Below are 14,815 nucleotides of genomic sequence, written 5' to 3' on the forward strand. Positions count from 1 at the left end.
GCACAATATGTTTGTAAGAGCTCCCAGTGCCTTCACCCCTCCCTGACACCCTCCCAGCTCAGCTGGTGGTTGGAAGCAAGGGCTTTGGCCAAGCTGTGGGGTGGTCACAAGAAACCTCCATCCTGCCCCTGGCCTTTCACTGGAGGGGCTCTCCTGGGGTGCAGCCCAGCTCAGGAGATTTGGATCCCAAACCCAGGACAGCCCTGTCAGTGCTGGGACCTGGATCCCAAACCTGGAACAGCCCCATCCGCACTGGGAGCCAGTGCAGCAGCAGCAGCATCGAGGCAATCTGCTGAAAATCCTCCCAGCTTCCATCAGCTCTGGAGCTGTGTCCTTTCCCAGTGTATTTCCATGTTTCTGGGAGCCACGTGAGCTCCCAAGCAGCTTCCCCCACCCTCTCCCAAGGGGCTGCTGCTCCTGGCAGGGCCAGAGGGAGACCCTGACCCGCAGGGTGGGATGGGGGTCCCTGCTCCAGGGGTGCTCCCCGTGTCCAGACCCGGCTGAAGTCCCCACAGACATTTCTGCAGCCAACCACAGCTGACATGAGATGAGTCAGGGCTGGCTGCAGCCCCCCCTCCTCCCCCTGCTTGCAGGAACAGCGTGAAGGGAAGAAATGCAAGAGGCTTTGATGGCAGGAGCAGAGCACAGGCTGTGCCCTCCTCCCCTGCCGCCGGCCTTTGTGGGCTGCAAGCTGGGGTTTTGTATCCAGCCCGCAGGAACTGAGCTTTCCTAGGAGTTTCTGACCTTGCCTGCAGTTGTGGAGGGAGTTTGAGTGTGCCAGAGGGCTGGCAGGATAATCCTTTCTGTAGGAAACCGTGTAACACAAGGCTTGTTGTTCTGCCTCCCCTGAGCCTGCCTGCCAAGGCGGAGGGGCTGGAGAGCTTTCCCAGGCACCAAGTGCCCCTGGCACCGTGGCCAGGGGGAATCAAGGCCGGGATGGGCTTTTCCCAGAGCCAGGGGCTGCTGGAGATGCTCCCTGGGGTTGACCTTGGCAGGTGCCAGTGCAGGGACTTGAGCAGCTGGAGGACGATCCATCTGCACGGGGCACTGCTGCCGTGGCACAAGGATGGGTGAGGGCACCGCAAACTCTCTGGGGAATTTCTCAGCGCTGCCTCAGTTTCCCCAGGCTCATCCTGTCTCACTAGCAGCACCCAGGAGAAGAGCAGAAATCTGTCCTCAGGCCTGTCAGGAATGCACAGTGTCCCTGCCACTCTGGTGTGTGCCAGCCCCTGCTGTGCCCCGCCGGGTGCCTTCCTGTCTGCCCGGGAAGGAAGGGGTTAACGCGCCCGGATTTCCTGAGTGCGATGCTGGAAGGGAAGGTGACCTGCAGAAGGGAACGGAGGGAAGGTGACCTGCAGAACTGCTTTGCAAGGCACGTTCTGGGTGTCGGGAAAGCCCTGAGTGAGGCTGAACCAGAAATCCAGCTAGAATTCACCCTTTCCGGACAACATTTAAGTTCTTAAGTAACTCCTTCCTCCTGCGGGCTGCCTGATTTATTCATTACATCCTTGCCCACTGCAGGGCGGCCCCGGGCGCTGCCACGTGCCCAGGATGGCGCTCAGGGCGAGAGGGCAAAGAGCTGCGGGTCAAAGGTGGAGCTCTGCCTCTTGCCGAGCTTTTCCTGCTCATCCTCCTTGGCAGCACCGTGTGTGTGCTGGGCTGGGGGAGCCTCCACAGCCCTGGGCTTGCCGCAGTGGCTGGAAAGGCAAAATTTTGGTTTTGGTGCTCAGGCTGGCAAGATAGAGGGCAGAGGATGGTGGTCAGGGCAGTGCTGGGAGTGGGAGAGAGATGCAAGAATTGGTACCCTGGGAGATGCCAGGGGGTTTTGGGAGGGAATGTGCTTCATCCCTCCTCCCACAGCTTCTGGTGCTGCTCGTAGGGTGATTTGACTTTTATTTTATTTCCTCACCGGTTCTTCCTCTGTGCTCATCTGCTCCCACCCTCTCCAGGAGTGATGGAAGGGGAGGTGGGGGAAAAGGTCACCCCAGGGCTGCTCCTGCTGCTTTCTGCAGCAGCTGTGGGGCTGATTCCTGAAGCCAGGAGCTCCCTCCCATCCCCCCGGAGTGAAGGCAAAGCTGTGGAGGAAGGAAGTGGTATCTTTGCTCCAAAACAGCTCCCTCTGCTCTTGGCTCTTGCAGGTATCCGCTGCATGGAGGAAGCCGCTCACTGCAGCCCCAGCCTGCCCCATCCCCTGCCCTGAGGCCACCGTGGCCATCTGGGAGCAGTGGCAGGGTGACAGTTCCATCCCTGCTGTCACCAAGTGCCAGTTTTGACAGTGCCATCACCACCCAACAGCACCTGCAGCTGGCAATCCTGGCACTGAGACGCCAGGTGTGCTATGGGATGTGTTTAGGGGTGGGGATCCACGAGGGTCCCCTCCCTGCTGACCTCTGCTGTCCCTCTGCCAGGCCTCTGGGTGACGCGGGATGAGTGTGCCAGCCGAGGAGCCGGGCAACCCTGCCCATGCCATCTTTGAGAGGTTCCTGCGAGCCGGGCAGTGCCAGGAGGTGCTGGGCTCCTTCCTGGAGCTGTGCCAGCAGCTGGGCGTGCAGGGCACGGGGCTGCAGCTCTACCACGGCCTCAAGGCTGCCCTCAACTACTGGAATGCCAAGGCCCTGTGGAGCAAGCTGGATAAGAAAGCTGGGCACAAGGACTACGACCAGGGCACAGCCTGTGCTGGCACCAAGGTAAGCGGGGTGTGGGATGGGGGGTTTGGGTCTCTCTGTGTCCTTGTCTGGGGTGAGAACATCCCCTGGGACACTCTGGCTCTCATCCCAGGAGGATGCAGGATGTGCCAGGCGGGAGGTTGATGGAGTTTAATGGGACAGGATGTTAATTAGCACTGCCAGCTCCCCATGGCACGGTGCCACCTCAGTGCCACCCAGCCAGCAGCGTGCTTCCGCCTCCCAGCTGCTCTCACTGGGGACATCCCATGGCAGGGCTGAGGGAGCTGACAAGTCCTTGCTGGGAGATAGGAGCATCCCAAGGAGGGGACATAACCCTAACCCTGTCCCACAGATGATGGCTCATTGCTGTCCCCATTGTCCCAGCCCTGTGCAGAAGCTCTCAGCAGACCAAACCCTGCCAGGGCTGCACAGAGCTGCACCTTATCTCACCCCATGCTTTAATTGCTGCCATTGCCCTGGGTGAAGGCAAGGTCCAGGGGGTGGGGGGCACCCCACTTTGCAGGGAGAATTAGGGGAAAACTGAGGAAGGCCAGATCCTGACCCAGCAGGCGGGGACGTGCTGCCTTTGGGAGCGCTGGGGGGGTCATTCACACCCTGTTTTGGGGCTGCCCACCCCCTTCACTAGCCATGCTGGCGTTCACCCAAACCCTGTTTTGGGGGTTCGACCACACCCTATTTTGTGCTGCCCACCCCTCACTGGCCATGCTGTTTTGGGGTTCACCCACACCCTATTTTGGGGGTTCACCCACACCCTCTTTTGAGGGTTCACTCACACCCTGCTTTGGGGGTTCGCCCACACCCTGTTTTGTGCTGCCCACCCCTCACTGCCCGTGCCGTGCCCTGCAGTGCCTGGTGGTGGGCGCTGGCCCCTGCGGGCTGCGGGCAGCCATCGAGCTGGCTCTGCTGGGAGCCCGCGTGGTGCTGCTGGAGAAGCGCGACTCCTTCTCCCGCAACAACGTCCTGCACCTCTGGCCCTTCACCATCCACGACCTGCGCGCGCTCGGCGCCAAGAAGTTCTACGGGCGCTTCTGCACGGGCACGCTGGACCACATCAGTGAGTTTGGGGGGCACCAGGCTGGCTGTGGGGGGTCCCAGCAGTCAGGGGTGCAGCCCTGAGGGTCTTCCTCCCCTCCCAGGCATCCGGCAGCTGCAGCTGATCCTGCTCAAGGTGGCTTTGCTGCTGGGGGTGGAGGTGCACATCAATGTGCGGTTTGAGGACCTCGTTCCCCCCAAGGGAAAGGCAGGTATGTGACTCTGCAGGGTGGGTGGCACTCTGAGGCCCCCAGTCGCCCTGCTGTGCCTTTTTGGGGTGAATGAGATGCAGCCCTTTGTCTGTGGACACTGATGACCACCTCTCTCCCTGCAGGTGGCTGGCAGGCCGTGCTGCAGCCCAGCTCCTCTCCCCTCAGCCACTACGAGTTCGACGTCCTCATCTCAGCTGGCGGCGGCAAATTTGTCCCTGAAGGTGACCACGGGTGTCCCTGCACCCCCAGGAGCAATTTGGGGGCTGAGTGGGGGCTCACACCTCTCTGCCTGCAGGGTTCAAGAGGAAGGAGACGCGTGGGAAGTTGGCCATTGGCATCACCACCAACTTCATCAACCGGCACAGCCGGGCCGAGGTGGAGGTGGCTGAGATCAGCGGCGTGGCCCGAATCTACAACCAGAAGTTCTTCCAGAACCTCTACAACAAAACGGGTCAGTGGTCCCATGGTCCCAACCTCCATATGTGGAGACATTTTGGGTCTGATCCCAGTGCTGGGACACCCCGTGGCCCTGGCTCAGCCCCTTCCCTGTCACCAGGCATTGACCTGGAGAACATCGTGTACTACAAGGATGACACTCACTATTTCGTCATGACGGCCAAGAAGCAGAGCCTGCTCACAAAGGGGGTCATCCTTCAGGTGAGGAGGGCAGGATCTGGCCCTGGGATCCCACAGCACTGGGCAGCTTGAAGGTGGCATGCAAATTGTGGATGCTGGTTTTACTGCACACCCCTGGGGTGGTAGGGGCTGCAGCAGCTGTTGCCTGTGCCACAGGAAAAATCCTCCCAGGGTACTGAGAGCGCGGTGGCACAGCTGCAGCCTGGAGCTGGGTGCTCCCAGGCTGAGGGACCAACATCACCTCCCTCATCCCACTCAGCTTCACTCCATCCCCGCAGGACAAAGCAGACATCGAGAGCCTCCTGGCCCCAGACAACGTGAACAGGGATGCCCTCCTTAGCTATGCCAAAGAAGCTGCCAACTTCTCCACAAACTACTGCCTGCCCGAACTGGAATTTGCCCTCAACCACCGGGACCTGCCGGACGTTGACATGTTCGACTTCACGTGCATGACGCGCTCGGAGAACGCGGCGCTGGTGCGGGAGCACAACGGGAGCCGAGTGCTCCTGGGGCTGGTGGGCGACTGCCTGGTGGAGGTGAGAGCTTCCCCTGCAGCCCCCCTTACGCCCCCATTTCCCTCTCCTTGCATTTCTCTCTCCTTGCATTTGCAATATATTTCCCATCCCTAGGTGCTTCCCATCCCAGTTGCCCAGGGCACTCCATCCTTGGGCGGGCTCCTGGTAGTGCCATGTTTTGGGGAGGTTATCCCCTTCTCCATCCCCAGAGGAAATTTGGGGTTGGTTCAGGCTGGAGGAGCAGCCCAGCCCCTCCCCAGTGGAGCTGTGCTGGCTGGGGAGCAGATGGTGACGGCCACCCCTCCTGTCCGTGCGCGTCCTGCCGCCGCTCCCTCTTTCATCCCTGGCCAAGCCTGGCAGCTCCCAGCTCCTCCCAGCTGCCCAGACCAGCCATGCAACTCCAGTTCCATGGAGTTATTCCATGTTCCAGCTCTGCTTTTCCCTTTGCAGCCCTTCTGGCCGCTGGGCACCGGCGTGGCCAGGGGTTTCCTCGCTGCCTTTGACGCAGCGTGGATGGTGCGGCGCTGGGCGGCAGGGACACCCCCGCTGGAGGTGCTGGCTGAGAGGTGAGTGTAGTGTCCCCATCCCTCTGGGCTGGCTCTGGAGCACGGGAGGGTGGCAGCAGTGACTCCAGCCCTGTCCCCTGCACCCAGGGAGAGCATCTACCAGCGCCTCTCGCAGACATCCCCGGACAACACCCACAAGAACGTCACTCAGTACAGCATCGACCCGGCCACACGCTACCCCAACATCAACCTGCAGGCCATCAAAGCCAGCCAGGTACCTGGCCAGGTCCTGCCATGGGACAGCCAGCCAGCCCAGCTTCCCTGGCTGTCAGGGTGGCACTAATTTACCCAGTGCCCTGTCCCCAAAGCTGAAGCTATTAGCCCACAGGACACTGAATGCATTATGGAAGGTGGAGGGTTCTGGAGGGTTTGGGGGGGATGTCCAGGTGTCCCACCACCCTGCGTGGTGTCATTGGCTCTGTACAGGTTGTGACCCACCACATGTCCCCATTGGCAGGTCAGGGACCTCTACCTGGTGGGCATGGTGGAGGTGGACCACCATGGGAAGAGGAAGAGCGACGCCCGGCTCAGCACCGGTAGGAGCAGCCATTCCTGCCCCATCCCTCCCAGCTGCCCATGCCCACGTGGCCACTGCCCTGATTTTCCTCCCCATCCTTGTTTCTTGCTCCCTGGCCTGTGTCCAGCAGGCTGTCCTGGTGATACCAATGGTTTCTATCCCCTCTGCTTGTGGCCCACGTGGGGACCCTGCTGCCTTCTGGGGAGGAGGCTGTGCCCCTCCAGGCTGCACAGATGCTGAGCCATGAAATATTGACAGATGCTTTCCCAACATAGTTACTTGTGGGGAGGGTTGTGGGGGACAGGGGATGTCTCAGGTTGCTCCCATGGGATCCCTTTCCCCTTAAAGCACGGAGTCCGAGGCAGGAGGTGGACTGGGGGGGTGTCCCCTGTCTCTGCCTCCCCAGTGGCCCCTGGAGCTGTGTGTGAAGAGCTGCTGAGCTGGTGCCAGGCCAGCACGGCTGGATACCCCGGCGTGGCCGTGACCAACTTCAGCACCTCCTGGACCAGTGGCTTGGCCCTCTGTGCCCTCATCCACCGCTTCCGCCCTGACCTGGTGTGAGTGCCCAGAGCCCCCAGAACCCTCCACCCTGCAGAGCCCACCCTGATGCAGCCATGTCTCCCCACAGGGACTTTGACTCCGTGGACCCCCAGGATGCCATTCAGACCCACCAGATGTTGCTGGACGTAGCAGAGCAGGAGCTGGGCATCCAGCCTGTCCTCTCCAGTGCTGAGATGGCCACCCTGACAGAGCCTGACTGCCTGGACCTCATCACCTACCTCAGCCACTTCTACCAAATTTTTGGGACCTCTCCAGGTGTGAAATTTTGGGGGCATTTGTCCCATCCTGAGCTGCCCTGGGGCTGGCTGGGTCCCATAAAAATGGCCATGTCCTGTGCAGAGGCGGAGGTCAGCAAGAAGCCACTGTCTCCCCCTGGCACACGAGGGGCCATCCTCTTCCTCAGCAAGCTGCAGAAGAGCCGGAACCTGGCACACAAACGTAGCCAGGTGAGGGACCCCCAGCCAGACCCTCCTGGCACACCAAACCCACCACATCCCCACCCCAACCACCCCTGTGGGTTTGCAGGACGGTGCCCAGAAGGACAGCGAGGCCAAGAGGAGCCGCAGGGACGCTGAGGTGGGGCTGCCCCAGGGGGGCTCTGCTGGGTGCAGCTGGCCTGGGGGGGACAGTGGGGGGCTGACCCTGCCCTTGGGTCACTTGTAGCTGGACACGGGGCTGGATGGAGACACTCCGGACAGTGCCCACGAGCTGCCACACGCCACCGGCATGGAGCCAGGGCAGGTTGGTCCTTGTGTCCCCTTGGGATGGAGGCTCCAGCTCAGGGCAGGGGGGCACCGGGAGGGCACCGGCGGCTGGCAGGGCCGAGCCAAGGGCTGGCACCGAGCTGCACAAGCGAACGCCCACAGGTTCCCAGCTCCTCCCTGCCTCTTTCCTGACCCAACTGGTTTTCCAGAGTCGAGGCTTGCCGCTCCCTCAGCCATCCCAGCAGCCGGCGCTGAGAGAGGGGCACGGCCCTGCCCTGTGCCCCCATGGCTGCTGGCACGGCCACGGGGCACGGTGGGTGCCAGGCCCCCGGTGCCAGCCCCGCCTGTGCTGTGCCCCCGCAGCCGCCGAGGGACAGGACAGGGGAGAACAGCGACGCCTGCTACTTCTGCGGGCGCCGTGTGTACATCGTGGAGCGAGCCAGCGCCGAGGGACGCTTCTTCCACCGCGGCTGCTTCCAGTGCCGGCGCTGCGGGGCCACGCTGCGCCTGGGCGACTACGCCTTCGACGAGGAGGATGGTGAGGCAGCTCCTGGGCACGGGGGATGCTTGGGGAGCGGCTTCTCCACCTCGCAGATTGTCATGAGTTCGCCCCCATCCCCTCCCTCCCAGGTAATTTTTACTGCTCGCTGCACTACCCCCATCCAGCCAGCATGGACCTGCCCCGGGATGAGGCTTCGGCGCTGCCGGATGGGGTAAATCACCCTGAATCCCTGGAGGTGCTGGGGGAAAGGCAGAATGTTGAGGGGGGTGGCTGGGTGTGGCCCTGTGCTGCATCGCCCCTTGCTCTGGCTCTGCTGCAGGATGCTGATGCTGCTGCCCACGCGCCCTCAGATGCTGGAACGTCGTGTGTGTCCCCCATGGAGTGGGCACCCAGCCCGCTGCAGCCCACTCCAGCAGCCCCACAGGCAGGGGAAGAGCCTGGGGACGCTGAGGACGCTGCAGGTGCTGGTGACACGCAGGAGGAGCAGGAGCTGCTGGCACAGCCCGGGGAGGATGTGAGGGAACAGGAGGTTCCCGGAGCGGAGCCCCAAGGGGCAGCAGAGGAGGGTGAGGAGACTGGGGGCAGGAGGAAGATCATCCTCACACCACTGGAGAAGCTCAGTCTGTCCACGCTGAACCTCACCAGTGAAGCTGAGCCCGAGCCTCCACTGAAGCCAGCCCGTCTGAGGCTCCGGGCAGCACCCCAGGCCCTCCCTGCCCTGCGGCACGGACAAGGCGCCTGGAAGGAGGAGGAGGAGGAGGAGGAGGAGGAGAAATTTGACATGGAGAAAGGTAGGTGGTATAAACTGGAGTCTCCAGGTGAGCAGAGCTCTCAGTCCCTGCAGGACCCTGCTGTATCCCATGTCTTGCTCATGAGGAACCAGCCTGAAGCAGCTTTTTCTTGGGCAGGTTTGGAGGACAGTGACAGCGAGGAAGAGGAGGAGGAGAAAGAGGAGGAGGACAAAGGCCTTGGCATTGTGAAAGAGTTGGTGAGGATTTTCCCTTGCTCCTCTCACGGAAGTCTGGCTCAGCTGTGGCTGCCCAGGCAGGAGGTGCCTGGCGCAGGGACTGAGCCCCCTGCCCATGCCACCGTCCTTTCACAGTACCCAGACCCCCGGGAAGAGGAGAAATTCCCCACCTGGAAGCGCACCTTGGCCCGGCGGACCAGGGAGTCCCAGATGAAGAGGTTCTGCAGAGCCCAGGTAACCCCAGAGGGGACAGCCACGTCCCCAGCGTGGCACTGCACGCTGTCCCCTCTGTCCTGCTGCTGCTGGCAGGTGCTGGCCTGCAGGGGAGTGCTGCCCTTCCCTCACAGGCCATCCAGAGGCGTCTGGAGGAGATCGAGGTGACGTTCCGGGAGCTGGAGCAGCAGGGCACCAAGCTGGAGAAGCTGCTCCGGGATGAGAATGGTAAAGCCAGGGTGGGCAGAGCACTGTGACCCTGCAGGGGGGGTCTGCACCCTGCTGACCGTGCCCCTGCCCTGCAGACAGCCTGGCTGACCAGCACACACAGTGGACAAACCAGCTGCTGTACCTGGTGCAGAAGAAGAACAACCTGATGAGCGAGGAGTCGGACCTCATGATCGCGTGAGGCTTGGGGGATGCTCCCTGGCGGGTGTGGGGGCTCAGCTCACCCCAATCCCCTGCAAATTCAGTGCCCAGCACACCCTCTTCCTCCCCACAGGGTGCAGGAGCTGAAGCTGGAGGAGCAGCAGTGCCAGCTTGACGAGAAGCTCCGGAGCTACATGAACAAGGAGGGTGAGTGCCATCGCTCCCTTTGCACGGTGTAGGGAGCAGGTCAGGCTGGTGGCCTTCCCAGCTCTACCCTGGCCCCCTGCACCCACAGATGCCCTGAAGACGCCTGAGGATGAGAAGGCTGAGCAGGAGATCCTGAAGCAGCTGGTGGAGGTGGTGAACAAGCGGAACATCCTCATCCAGCTGCAGGAGGAGAAGCGGCTCAGTGAGCTCCGCGCTTGACCCGCACGGCCCCGGGGCCACCAGTGCTCCCTGGGGACCAGCAGAGTGTGAGTGAGTCCTGGGCTGGGCACCACCCTGAGCTACCTCTGGAGGTGGCGATGCCCCAGGTGCCAGCAGCTGCCACAGCAAATCCAGCTCCTTGCTTGCCAAAGTCTGTCACAGAGGGACCAGAGCCGCTGGAGGATGCCCATGTGAGGAGACACCGAGCAGCACTCAGCCCTGGGGTGCTGAGAGGGTGTTCCTGTGCATGGCTGGAGTGCCTTTGCCTTGTGCTGGCTGGAAAACTCCCAGGGGACTGCAAAAGGGGGCTGTGGTGGCTCCCAGCAGCAAGGAGGTGACTGGCCACCCGAGACAGATGCCACAGGTGCACCTTCAGGAATGGTGCCTCAAAGCCACCCTGGGACATCCTTCCCAGCTGAGGGCATCCATCCCAGTCTGGACTGTGCATCTCAAGGGACATCTGCCTGTACAAGCTGGGACCAGTGACAGACAGACTGGGCTGCTCTGCACCACTGCTTTTGGATGCCACGTCCACGCTGCCCCCAGCTGCTGCAGGAAACCAAGGTCAGAACTCTACCATGAGCCCCTGGGGCAGGGAAGGGCTTTTTGTGCTGGAATTCTTATGGGAATTGTGCTCAGGGCCAACACTCTAGCACTGAGGACAAGGGACACCAGTGGCTGTGCCCTCCTTGCCCCTTTGGGGTTTCTTCTGCCTGGCAATGCCACACTGGCCTTTGCACAGACCTCAGATGCCCCTGCAGTCCCTGGCTGTTGCCTTTGTGGCCAAGTGGTGCTCATGGCAGCCCAGATGTGTTGGGATGGGGGTCTCAGGTTCCTCTCTTAGCCCTCACCCCGTGCTCAGCCCTCATCCTTCCATTTCCCTCAGCACCTCCTCCAGCCCTCCCTGTGCTTGTACCAGCCCTACAATCCTGCTGCAAACCCCCTCCCTTCAAATAAAGCCCCCCGATCAGGTGCCAAAGGTTAAAATATTGCCTTTATTTTCCATCAGTTAGGACTGGTTGCCAGAACAGCCACCAGTGTAAACTTTGAGGCCACCCCAGGCAAGGGGAGCCTCAGTGCCTCAAGCCTTCCAGCCAGGCCAGTGGGTCCCTCCGTGTACAAAATAGTGTATTTAAAAAGACAGCAATAAAAATCTGCCTCCATTGTGGTTCTCACAGGGGTCAATGCAATAAATCCACCCCAAAAACCTTAATTTCCCCCGGAGGCAGCTGCCAAACCTGCACTACTGCATTGGCTGCAGTGCTGCTGGCCTAAGACCTGAAGTCAGCTAAAAACAAGGATGAAAAGGGGACGTGGTGTGGCCAAGGGGACATTGTGGGACACCCAAAGCCCCAGCTCAGCCCTCACTGGGACGCTCCTGCAGGGCCCTCAGCACCATCCACATCTGGTCCTCGGTGCCGTGCAGCATCTTCACCTCCATGGTGTGGAACAGGTGGAGACCGGTGGCGAGGACGAGGACGCCGAGGGCGAGGAAGGCCAGCAGGCAGAAGGAGAGCTTGGGGAAGGGCTGCTCTGCGCCCAGCCCGGCCAGAGTGGCCAGGGCAGCTGCAGCCTGGAGCAGCAGCAGCAGCAGGGCCAGCACGGCCATCCTGCCCGAGGAGTAGCGCTGCCGCCGCGCCGCCCGCAGCCCCGCGCCCACCTCTGCCCGCGCCTCTGCCACCACATCTGCCAGGGCTGGGTCTGTGGGGACAGGGCCATCAGCAGGGTGGGACCCCATATACCAGCCCTAGACCCTCCCCATATCCTTCTCCCCATCCCCACTGCTCTGCAGCCCTCCACAAGGGGAAACATCCCCAAAGAGCTCCATCCAACCCCACCAGTCCATCCACCAGCCCCCCAGCACAGAGTGGATGCTGGCAGCAACCCCCCGACTCACCAGGTGTGCCAAGGGTGGCACCTGCAGGCTGCCCCTGCCTCTGGATGTGCAGCGTTGCCATCACAGCTTCATGGTCTGAGAAGGGGATGTCCGTGCCTGGGGCTCGCCCCGTGGTGGTCTTCAGCTCTTCACACTTGACCGTGAAGCTGGAGATGGCCTGGGTGAGGGGACAAGGGGGTCACAGCAGTGCCTCCCCCCCAGCACTCCCAGCTGGTGGGCAGACACCCCTGTTACCTTGTAGAGGATGTAGTCAATGCGGATGCCCAGCGGGAAGGGCAGCAGCTCTGACTTGTCAGTGAAGCAGTTGTCAGGGACAAGGGTGCAGCCGTTCTTGCAGCCCTGAAACAGGAGCCTGGGTGAGCTGGGGGCTCTTGGTGTGCCCTGGGACACCCCTGAGCCCCTGAGCTCACCTCAAAGCGCATGGCCTCAGCAAAGGCGTCCTGCAGCCCCGTCCAGCCACGCAGCAGCCGGATGCCCACATCTTCAGGGTGCATGTTCAGGTCCCCTCCCAGCAGCACCACATCTGCTGCCTTTGAGGTGTGTCTGTGAGGACAAGGGTGGCTGTCCTTCCCTGCCCTGCCTGGGACCCGGCTGAAGTGACTGGGACCTGCCCAGTGCTCCTCCACCTTATTCCTGACTGGCACTGGTGCAATGGGAGCTCTCTGCAGCGCAAGCCCCAGGGAGAGGAGTGACCACAGGTGTCCTGGGGCCTGCAGGGGACACCCCACAGCTGCTCACCTGATAAACTGAGCCAGCTCCCAGGCCTGCACCAGGCGGTGGGGCAGGTAGGCGTCCTTGTCCCGGCAGTACTCGGCGTGCAGCTGGACAGAGAGCGAAAGCAAAGGGGCTCTGACTCCTGCCCTGCTCCCTGCAAACCCACCCAGCCCCTCCAAACGGTCCCTGCCAACACCTCTGTCTGTATGTCACCTGCACTGGGGAGAGCCTGGAGCTCACCTCGGTGCAAATCCAGGTTATGGGACCTTGCCCTCTGCCCTGAGCAATATTTTATCAAATCAGTGCATAGAACAGGGCAGAGGGTGGAGAGCAGGGTTAAAGCAGAGGAACAGTAAAACAGGGGTATGGCCACTCATTCCCCTCCTCCCCACTGTTCCCCCCATGCTGGGTTCTTCCCTGGACTGCTCACGTGGGTGACGTAGACGTTGAAGATGATCCCTGAGATCTTCATAACGACGAGAGCGACGGACTTGCCGCAGAACCAGTCCCCGTGCTGGAGCTGCCCGAGGGGAGGAAGGGCAGGTCAGGGCTACTGAGGCTCTGTGGGGATGGACACCATGGTGCCACGTGCCCCCCAACCCACCTACCATGTAGGGGTACCCGTTCAGTGAGTACTGGTAGAGGAGCATGTCCAGGATGGGGAACCTGGAGAAGACGCAGAGGCCGCTGCCGATCACCCCGCTGTGGGAGGGAGGAAGCACAGTGAGGAGATGGGGTCCCCAAAACCTCTGCCTCACCCTAACCCTGGGCAGGAGGACTCCCTGGGTGCCTGGATCCCAGTGTGCTCCTGTGAGCACCCCACTGCCCAGGCATGGGGTCTCTCACAGCCACAGAGGTGAACAAAAGGACTCCTCGGGTGCCTGGATCCCAGTGTGCTCCTGTGACAATCCCACTGCCCAAGCATGGGGTCTGTCACAATGACAGAGGTGACCTAAAGGACCCTCAGCAGTCCCTGCAAGTGGCAAACCCCGAGGACATGGCCCAGCCCTGGCCCAGCCCTGGCACTGCCCCCCAGACTGAGCTTGCCCTTCTCACCTGCGGAAGTAATGGGAGAAGGGATAAGAGCCTGCTAGTTTCGCCTTCAGCTCACTGTAGTCCTGCTCGCTCCACACCTGGAGGACAGAGGGACAGGCTGAGAACAGCCACGGCCACCTCCCAGGCTGGGAAGGGGACACAAACTGGCCTCACCTCCTGCAGCAGCACCAGGTCGAAGCCCTCCTGGCGCAGCGTGTCCCCGATGAGCCGCACGCGCTGCTGCCGCCGCTTGCTCAGGTAGCGGATGGCCCTGCCACAGAGGGGTGACAGTCAAAGCCTGCTGGGGACAGGGCCAGGGGGCTCTTGGGGACCATTGTGACCCAAAACGAGGGAGAGAAACAGGGCTGCAGTGCCAGCAGAAGCAGAATGCACACGGGAAAGGTGGAAGGACATGGGGACAAGATGCAGGGAGGCTGTTTGGGGACAGCTTCTCCTGCCTGCAGAATTGAGGCAGCTCATCCTTGCTTGGGTGCAAATGTGGGGTTTTTCTGGGGCTAACAAGCACGGAAGGGATAGGAGGCAATACCCAGCCAAGCACCTCATGACCCTCTGGGGCTGGGAGTGTGGTGTGACCCCAAAATGAAGGGGAGATGAAGGTGACCCCAAGGTGGGATCCTTCCCCAGTGTGGTGCCCTCATCTCCCCCCACACAGCCTGGGGAAGTCTGGACTCACCAGCAGTTGAGGTTGAAGATCCGGAGGCGCAGGGTGGGCTCTCCCTCCATGGCTTGTTGGGGGTCAGCAGGGGTCAGCAGGCAGTGCCAGGCACAGGGGGCACCTGCGGGGAGCGGGCAGGAGTGGCAGCCCCCAGGAGCCGGGGCAGGCTGCAGGACAGAGCCAAGGAGCCAGGCTGGGAAGGCGGAAGGGCTGAGCCGGGGCAAAGGCCAGGAAGGAAGGAAAAGTGCTCGGGGTACTCCAGGCCATTCACCTCCTTTCCTGCACACAAGGACCACCCCAAATCCTAAAGTGACCCCGTACAGGGATCCATGTACCCAAACCGCCCGTGTCACCCTACACCCAGTGGCTGGATGGGCCAGGGGTGGGCTATAGGGTTCAACCCCTCTGCCTGTCAGCAAGCTGTGCTCCAGGATGGTTTCATCCTGGTTTCAAAGTGGGGCTGCGAGGCACGGCCATGGGACACCGCCACACAGCTCCCCATCGGGAAGCCCACGGATCCTTTCCGGGACCCCCAACCCCGGCGGAGCCAGCAGCTCCGGAGCAGCCCCAGCTCTCCGCCAGCTCC

At 62.0% G+C, this 14,815-nt stretch overlaps 2 protein-coding genes across 2 annotated transcripts; one reads left to right on the forward strand and one right to left on the reverse strand.

Annotated features, from left to right (window-relative positions):
• Window positions 1-2,426: 2,426 nt before the first annotated feature.
• On the forward strand, window positions 2,427-11,060 carry MICAL1 (microtubule associated monooxygenase, calponin and LIM domain containing 1). Its single transcript, XM_058819283.1, has 24 exons — window positions 2,427-2,687; window positions 3,534-3,741; window positions 3,824-3,931; window positions 4,054-4,152; window positions 4,227-4,382; window positions 4,488-4,588; window positions 4,846-5,103; window positions 5,533-5,648; window positions 5,736-5,862; window positions 6,106-6,184; window positions 6,584-6,722; window positions 6,794-6,981; window positions 7,066-7,172; window positions 7,252-7,302; window positions 7,390-7,467; window positions 7,794-7,968; window positions 8,061-8,143; window positions 8,252-8,723; window positions 8,841-8,920; window positions 9,035-9,133; window positions 9,247-9,340; window positions 9,418-9,517; window positions 9,615-9,688; window positions 9,777-11,060. The coding sequence occupies exons 1-24, from the start codon at window positions 2,427-2,429 to the stop codon at window positions 9,905-9,907; spliced, it is 3,384 nt and encodes a 1,127-aa protein (XP_058675266.1). The 3' UTR covers window positions 9,908-11,060.
• Window positions 10,908-14,462, reverse strand: SMPD2 (sphingomyelin phosphodiesterase 2). Its single transcript, XM_058819285.1, has 10 exons — window positions 14,248-14,462; window positions 13,728-13,824; window positions 13,575-13,651; window positions 13,127-13,220; window positions 12,949-13,038; window positions 12,543-12,625; window positions 12,215-12,347; window positions 12,039-12,143; window positions 11,805-11,961; window positions 10,908-11,608 (listed from the first exon to the last, which is right to left on the reverse strand). The coding sequence occupies exons 1-10, from the start codon at window positions 14,295-14,297 to the stop codon at window positions 11,265-11,267; spliced, it is 1,230 nt and encodes a 409-aa protein (XP_058675268.1). The 5' UTR covers window positions 14,298-14,462; the 3' UTR covers window positions 10,908-11,264.
• Between the last annotated feature and the right edge of the window lie 353 nt (window positions 14,463-14,815).

Source organism: Ammospiza caudacuta, chromosome 24 (assembly GCF_027887145.1).
Source record: "Ammospiza caudacuta isolate bAmmCau1 chromosome 24, bAmmCau1.pri, whole genome shotgun sequence".
NCBI lineage: Eukaryota > Metazoa > Chordata > Aves > Passeriformes > Passerellidae > Ammospiza > Ammospiza caudacuta.

Bases quoted from the DNA above. Each gene is read 5' to 3' on its own strand.
- SMPD2 (XM_058819285.1), bottom strand. From the start codon at position 14,297: ATGGAGGGAGAGCCCACCCTGCGCCTCCGGATCTTCAACCTCAACTGC. The intron at 13,825-14,247 runs GTGAGTCCAGAC...CCTCTGTGGCAG, and splicing joins ATCTTCAACCTCAACTGCTG to GGCCATCCGCTACCTGAGCA. The intron at 12,626-12,948 runs GTGAGCAGTCCA...CTCTCTGTCCAG, and splicing joins TCAACGTCTACGTCACCCAC to CTGCACGCCGAGTACTGCCG.
- MICAL1 (XM_058819283.1), top strand. From the start codon at position 2,427: ATGAGTGTGCCAGCCGAGGAGCCGGGCAACCCTGCCCATGCCATCTTT. The intron at 4,589-4,845 runs GTGAGGAGGGCA...CCATCCCCGCAG, and splicing joins CAAAGGGGGTCATCCTTCAG to GACAAAGCAGACATCGAGAG. The intron at 6,982-7,065 runs GTGTGAAATTTT...TGTCCTGTGCAG, and splicing joins AATTTTTGGGACCTCTCCAG to AGGCGGAGGTCAGCAAGAAG.